Here is a 27,817-nt window from a genome sequence, read left to right as displayed (position 1 = left end):
CGGGGACGCGCACGGGGGCGCGGGGGCGCGCAGGGCTGGGTGTCGGGGCCGCGCCTGTTAGTTTTTCTTTCTCTTTCCCCACCCCTTGTCGCTGCTGCTCCGACGCTGGGAAATGCGAAGTGCCGTCCGGAGGCTGGTGAGTGCGGAGCGGAATCCGCTAAAAGCTCAGCAAAATGCTGCGCTAATAGCGGAGGGCTGGCTCCCTGCCTCTGATACACTGGGACATACAATGTTGCTGTTTCTCTCTCTGATACACTCGCTGCTGGGTCTCAATCACTGGCAGGATCCACAACAACTTACTTCACCAACTGGAAATTAGCTTGGGATTTAGGGGAAAGCAAATTCATTGGGATTGCTGGAAATCTGAAATTAAAACAGGGATAAAAGTAAGAAATACTCAGCAGGTCAGACAGCCTGTGTGGAGAGAGAAACTGAGTTAAACTTCTTCAGGTTAGTGATCTCTGATCAAGAGTTTGTTGCATTTATATAGCACCTTTCACATCCTCCGGAAGCCCCCCCCCCCTCCTTTAACAGCAGATGATGTTCTTTCCAAGTGTTGTGTAGGGCTGCCAATTTGCCCACAGCAAGCTCCCACAAACAGCAATGTGATAACGGTCAGATCTACGGTCCGCATGCGACGCCTCGCGGCGTTAACCCTGCTTGCAAAAGGTCCCCACGCTCTCAAAGCCGGGACTGCCAATCCCGGAAGGGGCAGTGATGGATCAGTGCCCCCCCCCTATCAGGGAAACGGCAGAGAACGCAGGAGAAGGTGGACAAACAGGAACAGCACAGAAGACATAGGCCCTGATTACATCAGCCAAAATGTTCAGGCAGGTTCGGGGGGATTAGTGGGGTAAATACGTGGAGTTACGGGGATGAGGCTTGGGTGGGATTGTTGTCGGAGTCGGTGCAGACTTGAGTGGCTGAATGGCCTCCTTCCGCACTGTGGGGATTCTGTGACTCTAAGATTCTATGACTCTAAGAATTTCATTGGCTTAGAGGGTGCATGGGTGAGTGAGGGGGTGAATAAGTGGGAGTACGGGTGAGTGGGTGAGGCATTTAGTGGGTGAGCGAGAGATGGGTGAGTCAATCATGGGGTGAGTGAGTGAGTGCCGGTGGATGGATGAGGGAGTGAGTGGATGCTGAGTCAGTGGGTGAATGAGGGAGTGAATGATGAGAGGATGGGTGAGTGAGTGTGAGGCGGATAGGTGGATGAGTGAGAGTATGGATGACTGAGTGGGTGAATGAGAGGATGGGTGAGTGGGTGGATGGGTGAGAGGGATGGGTGGGTGGGTGAGTGAGGGATGGGTGGGTGGATGAGTGAGGGATGGGTGGGTGGGTGAGTGAGTGAGGGATAGGTGGGTGGGTGAGTGAGGGATGGGTGGGTGGGTGAGTGAGGGGGTGAGTCATTTAAATGGGTGAGTGAGGAGGTGAATGGGTGGATGAGAAGACGGACAAGTGAGTGAGTTAGTCAGAAAGTGAGCGTGTGAGTGATTGGATGGGAGGTGAAATGGGAGCAGGTAGTTTGGTTGAAGGGTAGTCATTGGGTTAGGTCGGAGGGGTGAGTGCTTGGATCGGCAGTTAGTCAGGTCGGCAGACATTTGGAGTTGGGTCCGGGTTTAGTCAGGGTTGGAGGGGGGGTTGGGTAGGAGGGTGTAAGTAATCTGGGGGGGAGGGTAGTTGGGTTGGGGGTGTGGTTGCCAGTTTGGGGGAGTAGACAGGGAGGGTAGTCGGATCAGGTTGTTTGGGGTGGGGGGCTGGTGGCGGAGATTGAACTGTGTAACAATTCTAGGGTAAGTATTCAGGTAAGTAGGCAGTGCCTACCTAGCCCAAATCTCCAACACTGAAATCAATGTAAGAGACTTGTGTGTGGTGCCCTGGACAGTGCAGTTTAAACTTGCCAGGTAATTACAGTGAATGTGTGATGTGTGGGTGTCGGAATGTCTAATGGCTCCCAGCGAGTAACAGCAACTTATGTTCAGTGCATCACTGTTCCCAATGGTGGGAGATCTTCACGATTGGGAATGGTGACTAAAGTCTCCGGGCCTGCTAGCCTCTCCACCCCCGCCAGGAGTGTTTCATTGGAGTGAACAGGGGCCATCGAGGCCCCCCAGGAGGTCAGGGCTAAGGGGGGGATGCCCCCTGGGCATTGCCAGCTTGGCAGTGCCAGCCTGACCTGGCACTGTCCAAGGGGCAAGGTGGTAATGCTCGGGGGGGGGGGGGGGGGGGGGGGGCGCAACTTGGCACTGCCCACCAGCCTTCGGGCAGTACCAAGGGGGTGGGGCCTATAGGGGCAGGGCCTCTACAGGGAGGTGATCAGGAGGGGTGGGAGTTTTGGTGCCACTCTGCACTCAGCGGTGACAGAGGGAAGGAGGCCAGTGGTTAGGCCTGGCCATCGTGGTGGTGGTGGAGGGGTGTGTCGGGACTGCGGGGGTGTGTGTTGGGGCTGCCAGCGGGGGGGGGGGGGAGGGGATCGGGATTGCCTGGGGGGTTGGGTCGGGGGGGGCGGGGGGGCTCTGGGAAGCCAGCGATTCACAGCTCCAGGGACCTGGGTTCGATTCCCGGCTTGGGTCACTGTCTGTGTGGAGTTTGCACATTCTCCTCGTGTCTGCGTGGGTTTCCTCCGGGTGCTCCGGTTTCCTCCCACAGTCCAAAGATGTGCGGGTTAGGTTGATTGGCCATGCTAAAATTGCCCCTTAGTGTCCTGAGATGTGTACGTTAGAGGGATTAGCAGGTAAATATGTAGGAAAAGAGGGTAGGGCCTGGGTGGGATTGTGGTCGGTGCAGACTCGATGGGCCGAATGGCCTCTTTCTGCACTGTAGGGTTTCTATGATTCTATGATTGGGTGGTGGTGGTAGTGGGGGGGGGGGGGGGGGGGGGAGGGAGGGGGGGGGGTCGCATGGCCAGCGATAAAGGGTTTCTGTGCTGGCCAGCGATTGAGCTGGCCAACGATTGGGAGGCCGGCAGTGCAGGGCTATTGTGCATGTGCCAATCTCTGCTATGACAGATCAGCGCACGTGCAGTGGCCCGCTCAGCACTATAGTGCCGGCCTCTCCAGCGGGAATAGGCCCCGTCCACTGCTTTTTAATGATATTCACGCTCGTGCTCTCTGCAGTGCACAGAGTGTGGGAAACTCATTTTGAAAATCTCGCTGACAAAACTAACGTGATTTACTCTGGTTTTTACGTGAATTCGACACTTCGATTTTATCATGGCGTTGCGCCGGTTTTCGGGTGCGACGTGGTTGTAAAGTGGGATGTAAAGGGTCTGGCAGATGGAGTACAATGTTGGTAAATGTGAGGTCATCCATTTTGGGAGGAATAACAGCAAAATGGACCATTATATAAATGGTAAAAAATTGCAGCATGCTGCTGTGCAGAGGGACCTGGGTGTCCTTGTGCAGGAATTTCAAGGAGTTGGTTTGCAGGTGCAGCAGGTAATTAAGAAGGCAAATGGAATTTTATCCTTCATTGCTCGAGGGATGGAGTTTAAAAACAGCAAGGTTATGTTGCAGCTGTATAAGGTGCTGGTGATGCCAGACCTGGAGTACTGTGGACAGTTTTGGTCTCCTTACTTGAGAAAGAATATACTTGCACTGGAGGGGGTGCAGAGGAGATTCACTAGGTTGATTCTGGAGTTGAGAGGGTTGGCTTATGAGGAGAGACTGAGTAGACTGGGACTATACTGATTGGAATTCAGAAGAATGAGGGGAGATCTTATAGAAACATATAAGATTATGAAGGGAATAGATAAGATAGAAGCAGGGAAGTTGTTTCCACTGGCAGGTGAAACTAGAACTAGCCTCAAAATAAGGGGGAGCAGATTTAGGACTGAGTTGAGGAGGAACTTCTTCACACAAAGGGTTGTGAATCTGTGGAATTCCCTGCCCAGTGAAGCAGTTGAGGCTACCTCATTGAATGTTTTTAAGGCAAGGATAGATAAATTTTTGAACAGTAAAGGAATTAAGGGTTATGGTGAGCGGGCGGGTAAGTGGAGCTGAGTCCACAAAAAATCAGCCATGATCTTATTGAATGGCGGAGCAGGCTCGAGGGGCCAGATGGCCTACTCCTGCTGCTAGTTCTTATGTTCTTATGTAAAGCGATTAGCACGATTGGCACCGGTTTCCGTGACCGGTGCCATTTTACGAGCGCAGGATTTCCAGCGCGGTCAGCCTCTCGCGGAAATGGACGAGAGGCAGGTTAATTTATTGAAATTTATTAAAATAAGTATTTACACGTCATTAGTGAGCCTGGCACTCAATTGAAGGGTATAGATAGGGTGAACAGTTGAAGGGTATAGATAGGGTATAGATAGGGTGAACAGTGGGAAGCTTTTTCCCAGGTCGGAGGTGACGATCACGAGGGGTCACGGGCTCAAGCTGAGAGGGGCGAAGTATAACTCAGATATCAGAGGGACGTTTTTTACACAGAGGGTGGTGGGGGCCTGGAATGCGCTGCCAAGTAGGGTGGTGGAGGCAGGCACGCTGACATCGTTTAAGACTTACCTGGATAGTCACATGAGCAGCCTGGGAATGGAGGGATACAAACGATTGGTCTAGTTGGACCAAGGAGCGGCACAGGCTTGGAGGGCCGAAGGGCCTGTTTCCTGTGCTGTACTGCTCTTTGGTCTTTGTCAGGGCTTCCCTGCCTTTATGACCTCGCCGGGAAAGGTTCTCGCCGGCAAGGAATAGACATGTTCCCCATGAACGAGGAGCAGTCGACGTGGCTTCGCCGGTGGAACCGGAGGCCATTAAGGCCCCTGAGGAGGCCGAGAGCATGGGAGGGTGCCCCTTGGGCAGTGCTAGACTGACAGTGCCACCCTGGCACCTGGGCAATGCCCACCGGGCAGTGCCAGGGTGGAGCTAATGGGGGAGCGGGACCATTGGAGAGGGGCCAGTGGGGGTAGGGCTAATGGGGAGGGGCTGGTGGGGCGGGGCCATTGGAGAGAAGCCAGTGGGGGTGGGGCTATTGGGGAGGGGCCAGTGGGGGTGGGGCTAATGGGGAGGGGCCAGCAGGGTGGGGCTAATGGGGAGAGGGGGCCCGCTGCCACTCTGCGGTGATCGGTGGGGGGAGGGAAGGAGAGTGGCCCCACTGCCACTCTGCAGCGATCGGTGGGGGGGAGGGCAGCGGGGCCACAATCGGTGGGGGAGGAAGGGGTGTGCGATCAGTCTGGGGGGGGCGGGGGCATTGGTGGGGGCTGTATCTTGTGCCATGGGCCCCTGCGATTGGAGGGGGGGGGGGGAACTGCTTCAGGCTGCCTGCACTAGCAGGGGCCTGACAGCTCTCTCTTTGTCAGACCCGGGCTACTACTAATGTGCATGTACAGTATCAGAGGCCTGCACATGCGCAATACCTCCCTCTGCAGGCTTTTGAGTGTGTTAAGCTCAGAAATAGGCTCGCTCAGAATTTTGCAGGCAGAGTGTGTATGGAGGGGTCTAAAAATACACCCAAAAGACAGATCTGAAACTCTCCCAGTTTCAAGTCCGCCCAGCACTTAGACAAAAAATGGTAAAATACCGCCCTTAGAATATTTTTGGGAGAATCCCACCCATTGTTTCTTGTGCTTTGTACAGACAAAGCATACCATTCATAGAGAGGGAAAGGAGAGGGTGCAGAATGTAGTGTTACAGTCATAGATAGAGAAAGATCAACTTAATATAAGGTAGGTCCATTCAAAAGCAGCAAGGAAGAAGCTGTTCTTGAGTCGGTTGGTACGTGACCTCAGACTTTTGTATCTTTTTCCCGAAGGTGGAAAAGAGTATGTCCGGGATGTGTGGAGGTCCTTGATAATGCTGGCCGCTTTTCCGAGACAGTGGGAAGTGTAGACGGAGTCAATGGATGGGAGGCGGGCTTGCGCGATGGACTGGGCTACGTTCACAACCCTTTGTAGTTTCTTGCGGTCTTGCTCAGAGCAGGAGCCATACCAAGCTGTGATACGTGGGTGACACAGTGGCGCAGTGGTTAGCACTGCTGCCTCACAGCGCCAATGACCTGGGTTCGACTTCTGGCTTGGGTCAGTGTCTGTGCAGAGTCTGCAAGTTCTCCCCGTGTCTGCGTGGGTTTCCTCCGGGTGCTCCAGTTTCCTCCCACAGTCCAAAGATGTGCGGGTTAGGTTAATTGGCCAAGCTAAATTGCCCCTTAGTGTCCCGGGATGCATAGATTAGAGGGATTAGTGGGTAAATATGAGGGTTAGAGGGATTAGCAGGTAAATATGTAGGGATATGGGGATAGGGCTTGGGTGGGATTGTTGTCGGTGCAGACCCGATGGGCCGAATGGCCTCTTTCTGCACTGTAGGGTTTCTATGGTTATATCAGAGTGTTAGTAAGAAGCCAAGCTTAACCAGAGATCTCGGGGAACGAAAGGGGGGGCACAATTCTGAAATAAAAAATCCCAGTGGAGTGGCAGTTCCGAGAAATTGAACAGAGTTTAAATGTTATTGAGCAGAAGCTTTCAGAAGTGGAGAAGGATTTGGAAGAAACAGAGTAACTGTTACCTGTGGAGGTGAAGAATCAACAGTGGAATTTTACCCAGTCACAAACTAACAGGTGATTCCTTTTGAAATGCGTGCAACGTTTTGCTGAATGATTCGCAGCTGATTTAGAGCAATGTTTCCCGGGCGCTCGTCACAGATTGAACCCAATGACAGCATCCCAGGAATGCCCACAGCCCTGGCGACAACAATTTGATTTGATACGGCACCTTTAATGTAGCAAAATATCCCAAGGTGTTTCGCGGGAGCCTCAGCGAACAAAATGTGACACCCGGAGACATGAGGGAATTATGAGTGACAGGGTGGCTGAAGGGTTAATTGAAGAGACGGGTTTGATGGGAGCAGTGGGAGTTAGAGGGGTGCAGGGATTTAAGCGGGGGTGGGTGGGGGGGGGGGGGGGGGGAGGGTTTCCCAGAACTTTGGGACCTGCCAGCTGATGACACAGGATGCTGATGGTAAGGTGCTGAAATCCAGGACCTGCCAAAATTGGAAGAAGGCAGAGATTTCGGAGGATTGTAGAATCTACAGTGCAGAAGGAGGCCATTTGGCCCATCGAACCTGCAATACCAATAAGCCCACCCAGGTCCCATTCCCCCAACCCCAATTTGTAGGGGCTGGAGGTGGGACCAGACTCAGGAAAGAGGAGTGTGGCCATAAAGTGTTTCAGAGAGGAGCATCGGCAACAAGGTTCTCTCGTTAAGTAAGTAAAATTTCCAGTAAGTATAAATATAGGTGTTTGATTGTACAACTCACTTTTATGCAGAAAAAAATCCTTGTGTTCGCGGGGATCCGTGGAATGTTTATAACACAGGAGGTGGGATCTCAAAATGTTTGAGAACCCTTGCTCCAAATCGCAGGGGACTCAATCATAATTTTTTCAAGACCTGTTACAGTTTAACATTCTTTAATTCTGGCTACCTCTGTAGGCACATGATTTAGTTGGATAGACTTATTGTTTTTCTGTGGCAGCTGTTAATGGACATAATGTACTCGATAAGCTACCGTTCACAGCTTGACTCATGCACCAAGAACCTTCTCCTCTTGAGTAACCCTGACAGCTGCTGCGCAGTATTTACCATTTGACCTGTAGTAAGGGGAAATTAGAAAGTGGTTAAAGTTTATTTGTGTCACAAGTAGACTGACATTAACACTGCAATGAAGTTACTGTGAAAATCCCCTAGTTGCCACACTCCGGCGCCTGCTCGGGTACACTGAGGGAGAATTTAGCATGGCCAATGAAAGTAACCAGCACATCTTTTGGACTGTGGGAGGAAACTGGAGCACCTGGAGGAAACCCATGCAGACATGGGAAGAACGTGCACAGTGACCCCAAGCCAGGAATCGAACTTGGGTCCCTGGTACTGTGAGGCAGCAGTGCTAACCACTGTGCCACTGAGAAAGTGCTGGGCAACCTAGGATAGAGAGGAGGGGGTGGGGAGTGCTGCAAGATTGAAATCAGGCTTGAATAACGAGTTATAGAAAATGCTTAATCATTTATCTATTAATAGAAATGTCATCAACTTCAAATGGGATTAACAAAATAAATATTTACACATTGGATGCAGAGGCTCTCACGGTCAATGTTGTGAGCAACCAGCACACACCTCACTTCACTTACCCTTGCTTTATGCGCATCTCTCTTCAGTCATACCTGTAGGAAGAGCTATGTACGTGGAAATCAAATGGCAACCCTGCGCATGGGCAACAGTCAACAAATGCCTCGTGGACCGCACTCAGAACCCAGATAGGTCACATGTGGCCTCCCTGGGCTGCAGGTTGCCCACCGGGTTAGACCTTTCTTTGGGGAATTAGTCCAGATGGAAACCATGGAACTTTCACTGAGACTTGGTGCTTTCAAAGAAGGTTCCGAAAATATCAGTGCAAACATTGCATGTTTTCCATAAAATAGCAGGAAACAAAGTGAATGATCGCATGACAGTATTCCGAAGGAGAGCAAACGAGTTCTGGTCATTATTTATCGTCCAGTTGGCTTTGCAAAAACAGATTACCTGATCGTTATCACGTTGCTGTATGTGGGATTACATTTCAAAAGCACTTCGTTGTCACCTGTGGCTCATTTGTTGGCATTCTCACCCCCCTGAGTCACATGGTTCTTGGTTCAGGTTCCAGTCTAGAACTTGAAGTACAGAAATCAAGGATAATGTTCAAGTGCAGTACAGAGGCAGCTCTACACTGCCGGAGATGCTGTCTTTTAGTGGAGAAATCAAACCAAGGCCCCAACTGTCCTTTGGGTTTAAGTTTTATACACTTTCATGGGATATTTGCGTCACTGGTGTTAGAATGTAACCGGTGATAACATTGGATCTGTTGTAATGTGACCAATGGTAACAGGCTGTAAGGGTCAGCTGACCCAGTAAACCATGTAGCCAATGACGGAATGATGTGGTGATCAGCTGACCAGCTGACTCAGTATAAATTTAGAACATGTTGGGACTTGTGGGGAGCTTGGAATGGCCCAGGGTGAGGCCTTTAGTTTGGAGTAATGAAGTTTATTTCCTTTTGGCTAAGATCAAGTGTAGTATGGTCGGCAGCCCATGGTCGGCCGCACCTGGTTGAGGTCATTAGGTTACACTGAAGCTTCATATGTTTCATATGAAGCAATTTTTTAAAGCGGCATCTCGGCCTTTTGGCTAAGATGCAAATGAGCTCAAGTCTTGGAGGAGGAACCTCCCCCTTCTCCAATCAGCTTGGCTCATGTAGATCAGGCCCAGGACAGGGTGGTTTGGTCGCTCGCCCTGTCTTGTCAGCCTGGATCTGAAATGTCTCAACTTGTTGAGACTCTGAATTGGATTTGATTTGATTGAATTGGAAAAGTATATTTAAAAAAATGAAGTTTCTTTATTAAACCTTTTCTTTGATTTATAAGTTGGAGTAAGTTTTGTTATATTTTCATTGTCTACATTTGAAGAGTTCTTTCTGGATAAACAACTGGCAAGACCCTATTAAATCATTAATTGCCCTTAAAAGGGTTATTTCAAAGAGTAGTTAAGAGTCTACTACATTGCTGGAGGTCTGGAGTCGCAAGTAGGCCAGACCAGGTAAGGGTGGCAGGTTTCCTTCCATAAAGGACATTAATGAACCAGATGTGTTTTTATGACAATTGACTGTAGTTTCGTGATGATCATTACTGAGACTAACTTTATATTTCAGAGTTATTAGTTTATTAATTGAATTTACTAACCTGGGTTTCTGGAATACTAGTCTAGTGACAGGTTCCCATGGTATTAGTTCCAAGAAGAGCAGGGGAAGTTATCCCCAGTAACATTTATCCTTAATTCAACATCACGAAAACAGATTATCTGTTCATTATTTAATTGCTGTATGTGGGATCTTGCTGTGTGCAAATTGGCTGCTGTGTGCTCTACAACAGTGGCTACACTTCAAAAGGACATGATTGGCTGTAAGTTGTTTTGAGATTGTGAAAGGTTCGATATAAATACAGGGTTTTTTTTAAAGTTAAGCTGAATATCAGATGTTGATTGCAGTCCTCATTTGGAATGCAGAATTAATATTTGTATCCCTGCCGCTCGCTTAAGAAATAGACACTGTGGCGTATCTGAGCATGAGGAATGAGTGTCTGCTGGTTACGGAATAACCCTATTGAGAAAACTACCATTAAGGTAACCTGGTCAACAGCTAGCAGCGTACGATCAAGCCCAAGATGGAACGCAATGCCTTATCTTGTCAGCTTGGATCTTGTTTGTCTCTCTTGTGGGGACCATGAATTGGATTTGATTTTAATTTTCTTTTTGGAGCAAGCAATGAAATGGATTCAGATTTGCCCAATCCACTCTGAGCATTGGCTCTGTAACTTTAAGAATGGAGTAAAAAAATTAAAGAAAAGCAGATTCTGGAGACCTGAAATAAAAACAGAATGCTGGAAAAACTCAGCATCTGTGTAGAGAGAGAGAGAGCGTTTTGACCAAGTATAGTAAGTCCAGCATCTGTGTAGAGAGAGAGCGTTTTGACCAAGTATAGTAAGTCTGGCATCAGATCAGACCCGAGATCGGGTTTAATGCCTTATCTTGTCAGCTTGGATTGTGTTGGTCTCTTGTGGGGACCATGAATTGGATTCAATTTGAATTGGTTTTTTTTGGAGCAAGCAATGAGATGGATTAAGGGCTTGCCCTGTCCACGCTGCACATTGGCTTTTTAACTTTGCGAAAGGAGTAAAAATGTTTTAAAGAAAGTGAAACAGAGTTAATGTATGGGATCTTCTGGTCCTGTCAAAGGCCACACTGACCACCCCCCCCCTTCAGTGAAGAAGGTTATCCAAGACTACAACGGGAATCTTGATCAACTGGGTCAGTGGGCCGAGGAATGGCAGATGGAGTTTAATTCAAATATGAGGCGTTGGATTTTAGTAAGATAAACCAGGGCAGGACTTGCATTTAATGGTAGGGCCCTGGGGAGTGTTGGGGAACAGAGAGACCCAGGGCTCCAGTCCTTTTGCAATAAATGCTAACATTCCATGGGCTGGGACTTTTTCCCTGGAGCGTACGAGGATGAGGGGTGACCTTGTAGAGGTTCATAAAATCACGAGGGGCATAGATAAGGTGAATAGCCACGGTCTTTTACCCAGGGTAGGGGAGTCCAGAACCAGAGGGCTTAGGTTTAAGGGGAAAGATTTAAAAGATACCTGAGGGGCAACTTTTTCACACACAGTGTGGTGTGCATATTGTGTAAGCTGCCAGAGAAGGTGGTTGGGGTGGGTACAATTACCAACATCTAAACAACATTCGGACAAGTACGTGGATGGGAAAGGTTTAGAGGGATATGGGCCAAACGCAAAGTTCAGTTTATGAAGCCTGGTCGGAATGGACGAGTTGGGCCGAAGGGCTTGTTTACATGCTGTATATCTTTATGATGCTAACCGCAGCCTTGAAAGGTTCATCTGATGCAAATCATTTTGTTTTGAAAGAACTACCATTTGGAAACCCCCCCCCCCGCCAGTGAAACAGACCTTGACTGGTTGTGTGGGTTACTCATCATTTAACAATGGACTGCTTTCAGAATAAGGAGTCTAACAACACCAGGTTAAAGTCCAACAGGTTTATTTGGTAGCCAATGCCACTAGCTTTCGGAGCGCTGCCCCTTCATCAGGTGAGTGGGACTTCTAACTCCCACTCACCTGACAAAGGAGCAGCGCTCCGAAAGCTAGTGGCGTTGGCTGCCAAATAAACCTGTTGGATTTTGGACTTTAGCCTGGTGTTGTTAAAACTCTTACTGTGTTTACCCCAGTCCAACACCGGCATCTCCACATCATGACTGCTTTCAGAACACAAACTTTCAGTTATTTTGCTTATTGGAGCAAATCTGCGGCTACAAAATAGTCATGATGTGGAGATGCCGGCGTTGGACTGGGGTAAGCACAGTAAGAAGTCTCACAGCACCAGGTTAAAGTCCAACAGGTTTATTTGGTAGCAAATACCATAAGCTTTCGGAGCTTGCTGCTCCTTCGTCAGATGGAGTGGTCTCTCAGCACCGCTCAGAATAAGGAGACCACTCCATCTGACGAAGGAGTAGCGCTCCAAAAGCTTATGGTATTTGCTACCAAATAAACCTGTTGGACTTTAACCTGGTGTTGTGAGACTTCTTACTGTGCTACAAAATAGACCAGTCCCAAATATCAGGGGTGTTGGGCCGAGAGAATGAACACATCAATATTCCCTGTTGCAGAGTCTGTCAGGAGGGGGAGGAGGGGAGGAGGAGGGGAGGGGGGTGGTGCTGAGGAGGCTGGGTTGCCAACTCTCCCGGAATCAGCTCCAATCTCTCCTGGTGGCTTATTTTTAAAAAAAATGCAAGGTTCACTTTCACTCGATGAAAGTGAACAAATAGATCACGTAAAAATCAGGTTGCGGAGCTTGTTTTCCCCCCGCCCCCCCCCCCCCCCCCCCCCGTGTTATTTTTGGGGAAAGACACACACTTTGTGACAATGAGCTGGGTGGGGTTCGGTGCTGAGCGACGGGCCGGAACTAAAGTCCGGGGGTCGCTGTTGCAGTGCGGACTCGCTCGGGGGCGGTTGCACACTGACCGGGGCCCGGCCAAGGTTGACGAGCGCCGGAAGTCGGGTCGGGAGCCGGAAGTCGGCGGCGCGAGATTCAAACGGTTGCTGGGGCCGCCATTTCAGACGCTGGGCGCCGGCGGCACCGGGACAGAGGGGGCTCCGCGCAGCGGGTATCTCTCCTTTCATCTCGGCGCGGGCAGCCAGAATTCAACATTTACAAAGTCCCGAGGCGGCTGTGGCTGGGGAGAGAAAGGAGAACCCCCCCCCCAAATAGAGACACAAATGCTGGGGAATAAACACACACAATGTGGGAGCACTGAGTCAGAGGCTCACAACATGGAAACAGGCCCTTCGGCCCAACTTGTCCATGCTGCCCTTTTATTTAAACCGCTAAGCTAGTCCCAATTGCCCGCATTTGGCCCATATCCCTCTGTACCCTTCTCATCCATGTAACTATCTAAATGCTTTTTAAAAGACAAATTTGAACCCACCTCTACTACTACCTCTGGCAGTTTGTTCCAGACACTCATCACCCTCTGTGTGGAAAAATTGCCCCTCTGGACACTTTTGTATCTCTCACCTTAAACCTATGCCCTCTTGTTTGAGACTCCTCTACTTTTGAGAAAAGGTATTGACTATCTAGCTGATCTATGCCCCTCGTTATTTTATAGACCCCTATAAGGTCACCCCTCGGCCTTCTACGCTCTTAGAATCCCCACAGTGCAGAAGGGGGCCATTCAGCCAATCGAGCCTGCACTGGCAACAATCCCACCCAGGCCCCATCCCTGTAATCCCACGTATGGGAGGCTGAGGGGCAATTTAGCATAGTCAATACACTTAACCTGCACATCTTGGGATGCTGAAGGACAATTTAGCATGGCCAATCCCACTGAACCTGCACATCTTTGGACACCAAGGTTACTTTAGCATGGTCAATCCATCTAACCTGCACAACTTGGGACGCTGAGGAGCAATTTAGCCTTTCCAGTCCACCTGACCTGCACATCTTGGGACACTGAGGGGCAATTTAGCATAGCCAATCAACCTAACCCGCACATCTTTAGACTGGGAGGAAACCCACGCAGACACGGGGAAAACGTGCAAACTCCACACAGTCACCCAAGGCTGGAATTGAACACGGGTCTATGAGACAGCAGTGCTAACCACAGTGCCACCATAAAAATTATAAACAATGAAGAGTGAAATAGGAATGACTAACTATCAAGTGTTGGAAATTTTACAGACTTCATATTTAGTGAGAGACAAGCCTGAAATGGTGGAAACGGTCAGCCTCTAAACGAAAATTTTTGCGCAATTCACTTTCAATTAATAGTAGAACATAAATGTAATTTTCAATGCCTCATTCGCAAAATTTTCATTATCCACCCCTCAGTTATTCTCAATTGCCTGAAATTTTCAAGCGTGCTGGTTCTGATTTGTCACCAATCAACTTAACCCAAGATTTGGTTCATTTCAGACACTCTGAACCTGCCATTATTATCCAGGGTGTTGCCAAGAGTTTTATATGTTTGTGTATTTTGTATCTTTGTTCTTTTAAAAACAATGAAACAGTGTGTCGTCCCAGTGACGTGACTGATTGTTCTGTCTGAAGCTTGATGAGTGAATCTGTGGACTCGTGATTATTTGCTTGTTTCCATCTCCTACTGTCCAAATCCACTCCATTATGTTGGATATGGTGATTCCAGTGCTGGGAATCCTACCTCACCACAAATCTCTTGACAAACTCATGGAGTCCCAGCACGAAACAAGCCTCCTCTTTATGGTACTGAAACAGAAAATGTTGGAAAATACAGCAGATCCGACAGTATCTGTGAGCGGTTAATGGGCAACCTAGGCTAGTGAGTGGGTTGCGTGAGTGGGTTGCATGAGTGGCCCTCCTTCATCTCAGTGGGCCACAAGATTGAAATTGGGCTTATTCACAAATCATAAAATAAAAGCAAGTTTATTTATTAGTCACAGGTAGGCTTACATTAACACTGAAATGAAGTTACTGTGAAATTCCCCGAGTCGCCACACTCTGGCGCCTATTTGGGTACACTGGGACAATTCAGCATAGCCAATGTGCCGAACCAGCAAGTCTTTTGGACTGTGGGACGAAACTGGAGCACCCGGAGGAAACCCATGCAGACACGGGGAGAACGAGTAGACAGTGACCCCAGCCAGGAGTTGAACCCGAGTCCACCAGGGGCGGCACGGTAGCACAGTGGTTAGCACTGCTGCTTCACAGCTCCAGGGACCTGGGTTCGATTCCCGGCTTGGGTCACTGTCTGTGTGGAGTTTGCACATTCTCCTCGTGTCTGCGTGGGTTTCCTCCGGGTGCTCCGGTTTCCTCCCACAGTCCAAAGATGTGCGGGTTAGGTTGATTGGCCATGCTAAAATTGTCCCTTAGTGTCCTGGGATGCGTAGGTTAGAGGGATTAGTGGGTAAAATATGTAGGGATATGGGGGTAGGGCCTGGGTGGGATTGTGGTCGGTGCAGACTCAATGGGCCAAATGGCCTCTTTCTGTACTGTAGGGTTTCTATGATTTCCCCGGCGCTGTGAGGCAGCAGTTCTCACCACTGTGCCACCGTACTGCCCATCACACCATGTGTAAGATTGAAAACATTTAATACACGCCAAATACTTCATAACTAGTTATAGTTACTCACTTACATATTAATAGATCTATCATCAAAATAAAATAAATACTTACTCTTTGCTTGTAGAGGGAGTGTAAGGCTGTCGCCATCAATGTTGTGTGCAGTCAGTATGCACTTCACTTGCCCTTGCCCTTGCTTTACGTGCGTATCACTTCAGTCATACTGGTAAGAAAGAAAAATACGTGGATGGAAATCAGCGGAATGGCCAACGGTCAACAAAATGTCTGGTGGGGCGCACTCAGAACCCGGGTGGCACGCACGTGGCCCCTGGGCCACAGGTGGCCCACCACAGGAAAAAATAAAGTTAAAGTTTATTTATTAGTCACAAGTAAGGCTTACATTAACACTGCAATGAAGTTACTATGAAATTCCTCTAGCCACCACACTCCTGCTCCTGTTCGGGTCAGTGCACCTAACCAGCAGGTCTTTCAGATTGTGGGAGGAAACCCACGCAGACACGGGGAGAACGTGCAGTCTCCACACAGACAGTGACCCAAGCCGGGAATTGAACCGAGATCCCTGGCACTGAGAGGCAGCAGTGCTAACCACTGTGCCACTCACACAGGATCTAATGTCTCAGATCTGTGACCTTTCGAGCATTAATCAGACGTTCTAATGAAAGGTCACAGATCTGCAACATCAACTCCATTTCTCTCCACAGTTGCTGCCAGATCTGTTGAGTTCCTTCTCCAACATTTTCAATTTTTCTTTTAGGTTTCCAGAATCGGCAGTATTCTGCTTTTCGACTCCTGTTTCTGACGCTGGCTGATGACTGGGTTAACTTGATGACTGTTTTCTTGTTAACTAACCAGGAGTCACTCATTCCATGTGCTCACATATGCCACTGTTTCTATCTTAAGAGAGTAGTGGGAGTACGGATATTCATCTGATTGTTTTTTATATTTGAACCATTTCACTGTCGACCTCGCGTACAGGAAACCACTGTGGCAGCCTTAAAAAGAAAACAGCTTCTAACACCTGTTTGTAGTGCGCCGTGTGCACTCATCTGTTCTGGAACGTTTGGTGTGTTGGTATTTTGTGCGTTTTTTAAAAACTTCTTAACCTTCTCTACCTCGCTTTCCTCCTTTAAGACGCTCCTTAAAACCCTCAAATCTTAATAAGCTCTGACCCAGTATTTCCTCTTGTGATTCTGATTCAATGTTAAATTTTGTTTTATAATGTTCCTGTGAAGTGTCTTGGGACGTTTCATTCCGCTGCAGACGCTTTGTAAGTTATTGTTGTTGTTGCTACTGTTTGGAGAATAGATTGTGTTCCACTCGACAGTTTGTTTTGGTTAAAGAGGCGAGCGAGGTCCAGCGATCACAATTTGAAGCTGTAGAAAGCTAAGCCTAGGTTAGGGCTGGAATTCTCCGGCCATTCACGTCCTGCCAGTGAGAAGGGAGAATTTGGCGCTCAGCCGAATCTCCATTCACTGCAGCAGGACCGGAGAATCCCAGCGGCAGGCGAGGTCGGAGAATTCCGGCTAAGACGTCATAGGGTTGATTGAGTGGGATTTTCCAGCCCCTCCCCGCGGTGTGTTTTCTGGCATGGAGGTGGCTCACCATTGGCTGCTGTTGGGATCTTCTGGTCCTGCTGATGCCCACAGCTATTTACATGGCTTGCCTGTTGTAAAAACCCATCTGGCTCACTAATGTCCTCTAGGGAAGGAAATCTTCCGTCCTTACTTGGTCTGGCCGACATGTGACTCCAGATCCACAGCAATGTGGTGGCCTCTTAACTGCCCTCTGAAATGATCTAGGAAAGCACTGAGTTGTATTTTTAAGTATGTCTTTCTTTTATAGACTGTTAATGATTTGGAAAGGAAGCAGTTTCAATGGTAACTTTGAAAACAATTCGATATCTGCTTCAAAAGAAAAAATACAGGGCTATGGGGACACATTGGATGGCCGCTTCAAAGAGCTGGCACAGGCATAATGGGCCGAATGGCCTCTTTCTGTGCTGTTAAGATTCAAATTCTATTGCGTAAAGGTCAGGCATCTGTAGTTATTAACTTCCCCATTTTATCTCCTTCCCCTCCACCCATGCGACTCCCCTTCCTGACGATGTCGTTTTGCCCGGGGGGATTTTGACATAGTTGCGCAGGTTCGCAGCCTCACTTTGTTCTATTGACTAAAGCACCAGTTCTCATGATAGTCAACTAGTTGGTCAAGGGAAGCTTTGCCTGATTTGTCCTTGCCCGTTTTGGGTTATGGGAGTCAATTGTTGCTCACTCCTACTTGCCCTGATGAGCTGATGGTGGGGCCTTCTCTGACTGCTGCTACTCACCAGCTTTTCAGTAGGCCCCCTCGCGCCGTGATCTGGACGCCAAAATCACCGAATGGTCCTCCGTTCACCTTCGGCAGGACCAGTAGATCCCACCAGCTTAGGATCACATGGATTTGGATGGGACAGAGAGTGTATATATTCTGATAGTAATGTTTCAGAATTGTGTGTGACAGGCTGAATCAAGCACAGAAGTAGGCTATTCGTCCCATTGTGTCTGTGCTGGCTTCCTGCAAAATTCAGATAGTCCCAATCTCTCGCCTTTTCCCTACAGCCTCCCACTTTGTCCTCTTCAGATAATTATCCAGTTCCCTTTTGAAACCCATGATGATCCCACATAGTGCATACCAGATCCTAACCACGTGCTGGGCAAAAAACATTTTCCTCACACCTGGCTAATTTTCTCGCAGCCTAGGCCAGGAGTCCTTTGAGACCAGGCAAACCCACTGCTACTTTCAATTGATAGTGGCCATCCTGCATCAATATCACATCAGGCATGTGAAGCTAGGAACACAAGAACTTGAGAAATAGGAGCAGGAGCTCCACCATTCAATACTGTAATAGATCGAGGGCGACTTGATGTGGCTTGAATCAACAAAGGCTTTGTTGCCAAATTAGGAATAATATATATGCAACAAGGTCAGACTAGCTTACAATGCAACAGCTCTTCAACTCCCTAGCTCCAATTGCAAGTCCCTCCTCGATCTGTGGTACGCATCCTCCTGCCAATTGGCTTAGCTTCCTGCTGGGACGATCCATAGTGTCCTCACCAATAATGTGACCCTCAGGAACCTCCCATTAAAAGGCCACCCAACTACAAGTACGTTCATGGCTGATCTTGGGCTTCAACTCTGGGCCCACTCCCCATATCCCTCAATTGTGTGCAGTTTTGGTCTCCTTTTCTGAGGAAGGATGTTCTGAGGAAAGGAGTGCACTGAAGATTTACCAGGCTGATTCTGGGGATGGTGGGACTTATGTATGAGGAGAGATTGACTAGCTTAGGATTGTTTTCACTGGAGTTCAGACGAATGAGGGGGGATCTCATAGAGATTTATAAAATTCTAACAGGACTAGACAGGACAGATGCAAGGGAGGATGTTCCCGATGGTGGGGGAGTCCAGAACCAGGGGTCACAGTCTGAGGACTCGGGGTAGACCATTTAGGACGGTGGTGAGGAGACATTCTTCACTCAACGAGTGGCGAGCCTGTGGAATTCATTACCACAGGAAGTAGTTGATGCCAAAACATTGAATGTAATCAAGAGGTGGCTGGATATAGCACTTGGGGCAAATGGGATCAAAGGTTATGGGGAGAAAGCAGGATTAGGCTATTGAATTGGATGATCAGCCATGATCGTGAAGAATTGGTGGAGCAGGCTCGAAGGGCCAAATGGCCTCCTCCTGCTCCTATCTTCTATGTTTCTATGTAATTCCCTGAGAGATCAAAAATCCACCTATCCCAGCCTTAAATATGTCCAAGAATGGAGTATCCACAACTGTCGGGTACAGAATTCCAAAGATTCACAACCTGCTCAATGAAGAAATTTCTCCTCATATCAGCTGTAAACGATCATCCTGAGATGTACCCTCTGTGTTCTAGCCAGAGGAAACCTCAGAGTCTACCCGGTCCAGTCCCTTCAGAATAATTTGTGTTTCAATGCGATCACCTCTAATTTGTCTGCGTTCCAGAGGATACAGGCCCAATTTACTGAGCCTCTCATCACAGGGCACCCTCTCACCCCAGGGACCACTGTAGTGAACCTTTGCTGTACAGCCTCCAATGTGCGTCTATCCTTGCTTTAATATAGGAATCAGAGCTACACACTATTCCAGTGTGGTCACCCTGAGATGCCAGCATGTTAGGCTCAGTTAATGGAACTCCTGTCTCTGAGGTATCAAGGTTCTGGGTTCAAGGGGCGGCACGGTGGCATATTGGTTAGCACTGCTACCTCACAGCGCCAGGGACCTGAGTTAGATTCCAGCCTTGGGTCACTGCCTGTATGGAGTTTGCATGTTCTCCCCGTGTCTGCGTGGGTTTCCTCTGGGTGCTCAGGTTTCTTCCCATGGTCCGAAAGACATGCTGGTTAGGTGCATTGGCCATGCTAAATTCTCCCTCAGTGTACCCGAACAGGCGCCAGAGTGTGGCGATTAGGGGATTTTCACAGTAACTTAATTGCAGTGTTAATGTAAGCGAACTTGTGACACTAATAAATAAACTTTAAACATAAATCCCACTCCAGGGCTTGAGCGTAAAAACCAAGGCTGATGTTCCCTCAGGTGAGATATTAACCTGAGGCCCCACCTGCCTGCTCGGGTGGATGTTACACATCATAACCCCACATTCATGTCCAGAGTATTAATGTACACGACAAACACTACGAATGGAAGCCTTTTAGTTTTAGTGCGTGGGTTTCCTCCGGGTACAACAAATATATATTTGTTACCAAATATTAACCATATTTAAGAAGCTTTTTTCAATTTACAGCAATCAACTTGGCAATTGAAAAACATCTGATGCTCAGTCACCATATTCCACGGCATTTCAGATCAAATGAGTTTTTAAAGCAACCATTTAAAAACAAGGTTCCGGGTGTTCCAGTTTCCTCCCACAGTCCAAAATTGTGCGGGTTGGGCAGATTGGCCATGCTAAGTTGCCCCTTAGTGTCAGGGGCACTAGCTAGGGTAAATGCATGGGGTTATGGGAATAGGGCCTGGGTGGGATTGTGGTCAGTGCAGACTTGATGGGCCAAATGGTTTCCTACACTGCAGGATTCTGCGAGGAAGCAAACCAAAAATCCCAGCATCCGGTGGTAAATTGATGCCGAAATCCTATTACCTTCACCAGCAATTGTTTTTGGCCATTCTCACTTTGTTTCTCTTTGCTTGTTTCGTAGATTAGGAATTTAGTTACGATGGGGCAAAAGACTTCAAAGTCCAAATCAAACCATGATTACAATCACTTCCCGTTCTTTAGCGACGGAGACACCATTCAGACCGTTAAAGAAGCTCACACCTTCTTCATTCTACGTGGTCTGCCAGGCAGTGTCAAGTCTACCTTCGGCCCAAAACTTTTGGCAACATACCCATCATCCATTGCTTGCACCATGGAGACTGCTCCCGTGGCTGAGCAGGACGAATCCGATGGCGATTGGTTTGCCCAGGTGGACGAGAAAATTCAACAGGGCATGAAGGACGTTAAGAATGTCATACTGGTCGATGACAACCACCGCAGTGCGCAGCGTCTGGACTACCTCGCCGGTCTGGCCAAGGACAATGACTACATCGTCGTCATTGTCACCTCTGTGACCAAGTGGGAGAAGCCTGCAGATTCTCTGGAGCGCATCATACCTTATTACTTTGGCTGGTTCTTGGTGAGGAAGAGCGCCCAGGAGATGCGCAAAAATGCGAAGGATTTTCTGAAACTGCTCACCTGTAACAAAGAGTTTTTAGAAGAGTTCAAACCAAGTATGTGATCTTTTCTGTAGGGTTTTTGGAAGGAGCAATGTCGCATAGAATCATAGAATCCCTACAGTGCAGAAGGAGGCCATTCGGCCCATCGACTCTGCATCGACAATGATGCCACTCAGACCCTATCCCTGTAACCCCATATATTTACCTTGCTAATCCCCTGACACTAAGGGGCAGTTTAGCACGGCCAATCCACCTAACTCGCACATCTTTGGACTGTGGGAGGAAACCGGAGCACCCGGAGAAAACCCACGGGGAGAACGTGCAGACTCCACACAGACAGTGACCCGAACCGGGAATCGAACCTGGGCCCCTGGTGCTGTGAGGCAACAGTGCTAACCACTGTGTCACCATGACATCTTAAGGTCATGGTTCTGGCCGATGAAATGAAACGCCCCAAGTTTAATTGGCCCATGTGCAACCCCTGCTCTGAATTAGAGTCACTATTTTAATTCCAATTTCCTCCCCCCTTCCCCTTTCTCCCAGAGATGGTGAGTTAGGTTTCAGAGGTGCTGATAGCCCTTTGGTACTTTGCAAGAGTGCCCATTCTTCCTGGGTTGGAAAGCTATTTGACTGTGAAGACCATCACAGCTGTGGTGGGTTCAGTCCTCAGCCGATCACCCAAAAACCCATTGGAGAGGAGCTTTCCGCATCTGGGGGAGTCTAAAACAAGAGGCGAAAAATAGCAGATCATCACTGTTACATTTAAAAAGAACTTTGGGAGAAATTTCTTTATCCAGACAGTGGTTAGATGCGGAAGGGAGAGTATTTGAGACATAGATTATCAGATCAAATCTATCTATGATTGTGCCAGAAGTTCACCTTTCTTGTTGAGATGTTTTGTATTTTTACTTTTTTTTAACAACCATTATTCCTGCTTGAACCTTATTCACACTTTGACCATTAAACATTCTGGCCTTCCCTGTCACATTCTGCTTATCTTTACCATTGCTACGCTGCTCTGTGTACAGTTCTGGTCTATTATATTGTAAAAAGGATATTATTAAACTAGAAAGAGTGCAGAAAAGATTTACTAGGATGCTACCGGGACTTGATGGTTTGAGTTATAAGGAGAGGCTGGACAGACTGGGACTTTTCTCTCTGGAGTGTAGGAGGCTTAGGGGTGATCTTACAGAGGTCTATAAAATAATGAGGGGCACAGATCAGCTAGATAGTCAATATCTTTCCCTAAAGGTAGGGGAGTCTAAAACTAGAGGGCATAAGTTTAAGATGGGAGGGGAGAGATACAAAAGTGTCCAGAGGGGCAATTTCTTCACACACAGGGTGGTGAGTGTCTGGAACGAGCTGCCAGAGGTAGTAATAGAGGCAGGGACAATTTTGTCTTTTAAAAAACATTTAGATAGTCACATGGATAAGATGGGCATAGAGGGATATGGGCCAAATGTGGGCAATTGGGACTAGCTTAGTGGTTTTAAAAAAAAGGGTGGCAAGGACTGGTTGGGCCGAAGGGCCTGTTTCCATGCTACAACCTCTATGACTCTATGCTCTGATGCTTTGGGCTTTCTCTTCAGATTTTTACATTTCCATCTGTGACCCCTACCAATTCAGTCTTTAGTTTAAAGCTCTGTATACAACCCGAGTTAGACAGAGAGGAGCGGAGCAGAAACACCACCAGCTGGGTGGAATGGCCCAATTCTGCGCTTTCAACTTCTCTGCGAGCAGATGTTCCCGGATAGGGATCGAGAGACGGAATATTCCCGATTTATTCTGCTTCTCGGTTAGTGATCCAGCTCATTCGGCACCGTCCTTTTTGGATATTCACGAAAGAAAGAAAAAACTTGCATTTACGTAGCGCCTTCCACAAACCTTAGCATGTCCCAGAGTGCTCAACGGCACCATCATAATACAGATAATACAGCACCCAATCTGCCCAGACCCAGGTCCCTGGAGCTGTGAGGCAGCAGTGCTAACCACTGTGTCACCGTGCTGCCCCTGTAATGATATACAAATCTATGGTGAAGGGTACAAATAAGAAGCTGTCTCCATGTCTTGGTCTTTGCACATCCCTGTGACCAGATCTATTCTTTTTTAGTGATGTTAGTTGACCTGGACACGAGGGAGAACTTCCAATGTTTCCCTGTGCTTCCATGGAACAATGCCTTGTCCACCACTTTGGGCACGGACAAGATCCACTTTGAGTAACGCTCCTCTCCCAGTGCTCTCTGTGGAACACCGGGACGGACCATTGACACGCAGACAATGAACGCTGGCCACGAGGCACGGCAGTATAAAGCAGAGGGGCTGAGCTGTGCAGTAACTCTAACTTTATTCACACCAGATGTGGAGTGGCATTCCGAAGAGGAATTCAACCTCCAGGAATACTTCCAGAAGAGGCCGAGTATGCTGCATTGTACGACAAAATTCTGCAACTTTGGCGAGGCTCCAGGCTGTGAATCTTACGCTCGCAGTAAGGTTGGTAACTGGCTGGGGATCTTTGTCATTCACTGTTAGTCAGAAATAAATTTTAAAAAAATTACTCCATTCTTAAAGTTACAAAGCCAGAATGAACTGGGTGGACCCAAGTCCATTTGAGGCGATTAATTTATGAGATTTGGGTGTTGGTTATGGGATGGCATCTGTTAAAGAAGTCTTCATAGTCTTCAGTGGGTAAACCGCAAGTCTTTATTAATAGAATAGAATCCTTACAGTGCAGAAGGAGGCCATTCGGCCCATCGAGTCTGCACCGACAACGTTCCCACCCAGGCCCTATCTCCGTCACCCTACCCCTCTAACCTACACGTCCTGGGACACTCGGGGCAATTTAGCATGGCCGATGCGCCTAACCCGCACATCTTTGGACTGTGAGAGGAAACTGGAGCACCCGGAGGGAACTCACGCAGACACGGGGAGAACATGCAGACCCCGCACAGACAGTGACCCAAGCCGGGAGTCAAACCCGGGTCCCTGGAGCTGTGGGGCAGCAGTGCTAACCACTGTGCTGTCCCTGATCGTAATGATATACAGATTTATGGTGAAGGGTAGACGCAAGAAGCTGTGTCCATGTCTTGGTACTTGCACATCCCTGAGAACACCATGCTGACCCTAAGTCAGGGTCCCGTGTCTTCTTACATCACTGTGTGGGCAACACGGTACTCTGTCCCATAGGAGCAGAAGCAGGCCATTCGGCCCATCTAATCTGCTCCACCATTTAATGAGATCAAGACTGACCTGATAATGATAATCCTCAAGATAAAAGCAGAAGATGCTGGAATCTGAAACAAAAACAGAAAATGCTGGAAAATCCCAGCAGGTCTGACAGCATCTATGGAGAAAATAGAGCCAACATTTTAAGTCTGGATGACCCGTTCTGACAAACAATAATCCTCAACTTCACTTTCCCCCCTTATCCCCATAACCCTTGATTCCCTTACTGATTAAAAATCTGTCTATCTCAGCCTTGAACATACTTAATGACCCAGCCTCTACAGCCCTCTGCGATAAAGAATTCCACAGATTCACTACCCTCTGAGAGAAGAAATTCCCTCTCATCTCTGTCTCAAATGGGCGACCACTTACTCTGAGATTATGCCCTTCGGTTCTAGACTCTTCCCCCAAGGGGAAACAATCTCTCAGCATCTACTCAGTCAAGCCTCCTGAGAATCTCAAAGGGTGGCACAGTGGTTAGCACTGCTGCCTCACAGCAAGAAGTTTAACAACACCAGGTTAAAGTCCAACAGGTTTATTTGGTAGCAAAAGCCACACAAGCTTTCGGAGCTCCAAGCCCCTTCTTCAGGTGAGTGGGAATTCTGTTCACAAACAGGGCATATAAAGACACAGACTCAATTTAGTCTGTGTCTTTACATGCCCTGTTTGTGAACAGAATTCCCACTCACCTGAAGAAGGGGCTTGGAGCTCCGAAAGCTTGTGTGGCTTTTGCTACCAAATAAACCTGTTGGACTTTTAAAAAAAAAACCAGTCCAACGCCGGCATCTCCACATCATGACTACCATCGACGCCTCACAGCGCAGGGACCTGGCTTCAATTCCGACTTGGGTCACTGTCTGTGTAGAGTTTGCACGTTCGCCCGTGTCTGCGTGGGTTTCCTCCCACAGTCCAAATTGTGTAGGTTAGATGGATTGGCCATAGTAAATTGCCTCTTGGTGTCCAAAGATGGGCAGGTTAGATGGATTGGCCATGGTAAATTAACCCTTGGTGTCCAAAGATGTGCAGGTTAGGTGGATTGGCCATGGTAAATTAACCCTTGGTGTCCAAAGATGTGCAGGTTAGATGGATTGGCCATGGTAAATTGCCTCTTGGTGTCCAAAGATGTGCAGGTTAGGTGGATTGGCCATGGTAAATTAACCCTTGGTGTCCAAAGATGTGCCGGTTAGATGGCTACGAAGGGTTTTTGGTTTGGAATACAGCGCAGAGCTGTTTAAAATGGCAATTCATTCAGCACTGCCACCACCTGGCACTTAATGGGACTGCGGGTATTTGGTGTGGCTAGACATGAGAATACATTTTGTTTTTTCTCTCTCCTCGTGTCTGTTGCATTTGAAGGGAAGTGAAAGAGACCGAGCGAGGGAGGAAAGGCATGGGTGGTTAGGTTTATCCGAAAAGGGATGGAAGGAGGTTTGTGTGGAGCAATAACACACGTCCTGCAATCTTTGTAATCTTTTGTTTTTTTACTGTCTATTTACCTATGGTAACTAAATCGAAAAGAAATAATTGTATTTATACAGCACTTTTCAGGATCTCCTGACATCTCAAAGCACTTTGCAGCCAGTACTTTTTGAAGTGTAGTCACTGCTATCATGTAGGAAACACAGCAGCCAGTTTGTGCAGAGGAAGCTCCCACAAACAGCTATGTGATAACAAACAGACATCTGGTTTTGCGACGTTGATTGAGGTATAAAGATTGGCAGGACACCAGGGATAACTCCCCTACTCTTCTTTGAATTAATGCCATGTGATCTTTTACATCCACCCCAGCATGGCAAATAGAGCCTTGCTCCTCCAACAGTGCAGCAGTCCCTCCGTACTGCACTAGAGCGTCAGCCTCATTTTCTTTGTGCTCTGGTCCTGGAATGGGATTTGAACCTGGAATCTTGTGACTCAGAGGCCAAACTGCTACCAACTGAGCCACAAGCAAAGCCTATCAACTTAACAGAAGCATTTACTCTCTGCACTGCGGTGGTCTTGATAAGTAACTGGCGCCGCACTCTTTTTGTGTTTTCTTTTTCCCTCTTTTAGGTTGTTGAGCAAAATTACGCGAAGACCTTCACCCTGAAAGTGACAGCGCTGTTTGTCACACCCAGAACGGTGGGAGCCCGTGTTGTCCTGGACAAAATCCAGGACCTGCTGTGGCCAAGGGAGGAAGCAAGTGAAGGTGGCGGGGACAGCGCAGAGGCCAAACTGCCGTTTGGCAGCCGGTCCCACATCTCCTTGGCCTGTGCTCCTGGAATAAAGGCAGTTCAGACGGGCTTAGACCTGCTTGAAATTCTGAAGCTCGAGGAGGAAGGCAAGAAGCCTGAACAGCAAATGGAGACGGAGGAAGGTTTGCTGTCCTGCTACGGCTTGGGGAGGTGGATTGTCAAACTGCCCAAGCCAGTTGAAGTGAAGACCCTTTTTTCTGGTTTTTACCAAAGAAAGAAGCTCACAACCGATTCGGAGGATAATTAGAAAGAAACAAAAGGTGTGAACCGAAATGTGAGACGCAAAAATAGTTTTAACTGGATGACAGTGAAAGTTAAAATGGTACATTGGTGTGTAGATAATTGTGATCATATTCAAGCATTTTAAGGGTATGTACTTTAACCAAAATCAATTGCTGTGGCAATTTCCTAACTTTCTCTAAATTTTTAATGATAATTTTGCTGTTTGAGGTAGGACATTTTCTTTGCTTGTGCTATAATGGCTAGTTATCATAGTCTGGCTATCATACTAACTATTTGCCTAGTATTTACTGCCCAGTCTTGTCTGCTTTCAGATGGGGTCAGTTGGTAATGGAATCAGGGTTAAGACTATTGATAAACAGATGGACATATGTATGGGGTGTTACAAGCCTGCAATATGCTTTGTATCTAATTTGCTCAGTCAAGCTCACTCGACCAGTGGATAAGGTGAGGGAGCGAGTTTCTACCTGTTGTGGGAATCCACCTGATCAACTGAGGGTCCGCACAAAACCTCAGGATTCAGTCCAGATCAGCTGGGGAGAGGCCCATAGATAATTGAAAAGGATAGTTTGCTTTAAATGTGAAGCTCTTTGTTTTAATTGTCTTTGAGTGACTATGTCAATGTCTTGCTTTCTTTTTAAGATGTAACTACACAGTGCTTCAATAAAAGAGATGGAATCATTCTGTTTCAACTCTAACTTATACTGTCATAAGCTGCAGAAACCATCAGGTTTGGAAAACCTTTTAGACTTAAGACACATTATTTTTTTCACGAACACTTTCTTAATTGACATTAAATCCAATAAATCCCTCCCCTTGATTTAGTGTTAGATTCCCTTACATGTTTGGTATTTAGCTTTTTGTCTTGACTGTGAAGATACAAGAGTACTTGCTTAGCAAGACTGTCATTTCTTAATTCATTTTGCTATTGCCTGGTGGCAATATTCCACATTCTCATCTATCTCCGATAACCTTTGATTCCCTTCGCGAACAAGAATCATATCTATCTCCACCGTAAAAATATGCAGAGCCACCTCCTGCGTTAAAGAGTTCCAAAGTTGCAAAACCCTGAGAGAAAATTCTCTCTTTGCCTTAAAGGTTGACCCCTAATTTTAAAACAGTGTCCCCTGGTTCTGGACTCACCCAGAAGAGGAAACATCCTGCCCTCCTCCCACCTTCATGAGACCATTCAGGATCTTGTACACTTCAATCACTTACTCACTCTTCTGAACTCCAATGGGAATGCGCCCA

At 47.8% G+C, this 27,817-nt stretch overlaps 1 protein-coding gene across 10 annotated transcripts; it reads left to right on the top strand.

The window, feature by feature from the left end:
• Positions 1-27: 27 nt before the first annotated feature.
• On the top strand, positions 28-27,247 carry cnp (2'',3''-cyclic nucleotide 3'' phosphodiesterase). 10 transcript variants are annotated; one of them, XM_078224077.1, is made up of 4 exons: positions 28-450; positions 20,357-20,927; positions 23,230-23,363; positions 26,145-27,247. In XM_078224077.1, the coding sequence occupies exons 2-4, from the start codon at positions 20,375-20,377 to the stop codon at positions 26,571-26,573; spliced, it is 1,116 nt and encodes a 371-aa protein (XP_078080203.1). In that variant the 5' UTR covers positions 28-450; positions 20,357-20,374; the 3' UTR covers positions 26,574-27,247. The 10 variants fall into 10 exon arrangements, with proteins under 10 accessions (XP_078080203.1, XP_078080200.1, XP_078080206.1 ...); XM_078224074.1 differs by having other exon boundaries at positions 47-136; XM_078224080.1 differs by lacking the exon at positions 28-450 and adding an exon at positions 759-853.
• The last annotated feature ends 570 nt before the right edge of the window (positions 27,248-27,817 follow it).

Source organism: Mustelus asterias, chromosome 11 (assembly GCF_964213995.1).
Source record: "Mustelus asterias chromosome 11, sMusAst1.hap1.1, whole genome shotgun sequence".
Lineage (NCBI taxonomy): Eukaryota > Metazoa > Chordata > Chondrichthyes > Carcharhiniformes > Triakidae > Mustelus > Mustelus asterias.
The sequence above is the reverse complement of the archived record's forward strand: the minus strand, read 5'-3'. Positions and strand labels throughout refer to the sequence as shown.

Bases quoted from the DNA above. Each gene is read 5' to 3' on its own strand.
- cnp (XM_078224073.1), top strand. From the start codon at position 11,580: ATGCCACTAGCTTTCGGAGCGCTGCCCCTTCATCAG. The intron at 11,616-20,356 runs GTGAGTGGGACT...CTTGTTTCGTAG, and splicing joins GAGCGCTGCCCCTTCATCAG to ATTAGGAATTTAGTTACGAT. The intron at 20,928-23,229 runs GTATGTGATCTT...TATTCACACCAG, and splicing joins TTTAGAAGAGTTCAAACCAA to ATGTGGAGTGGCATTCCGAA.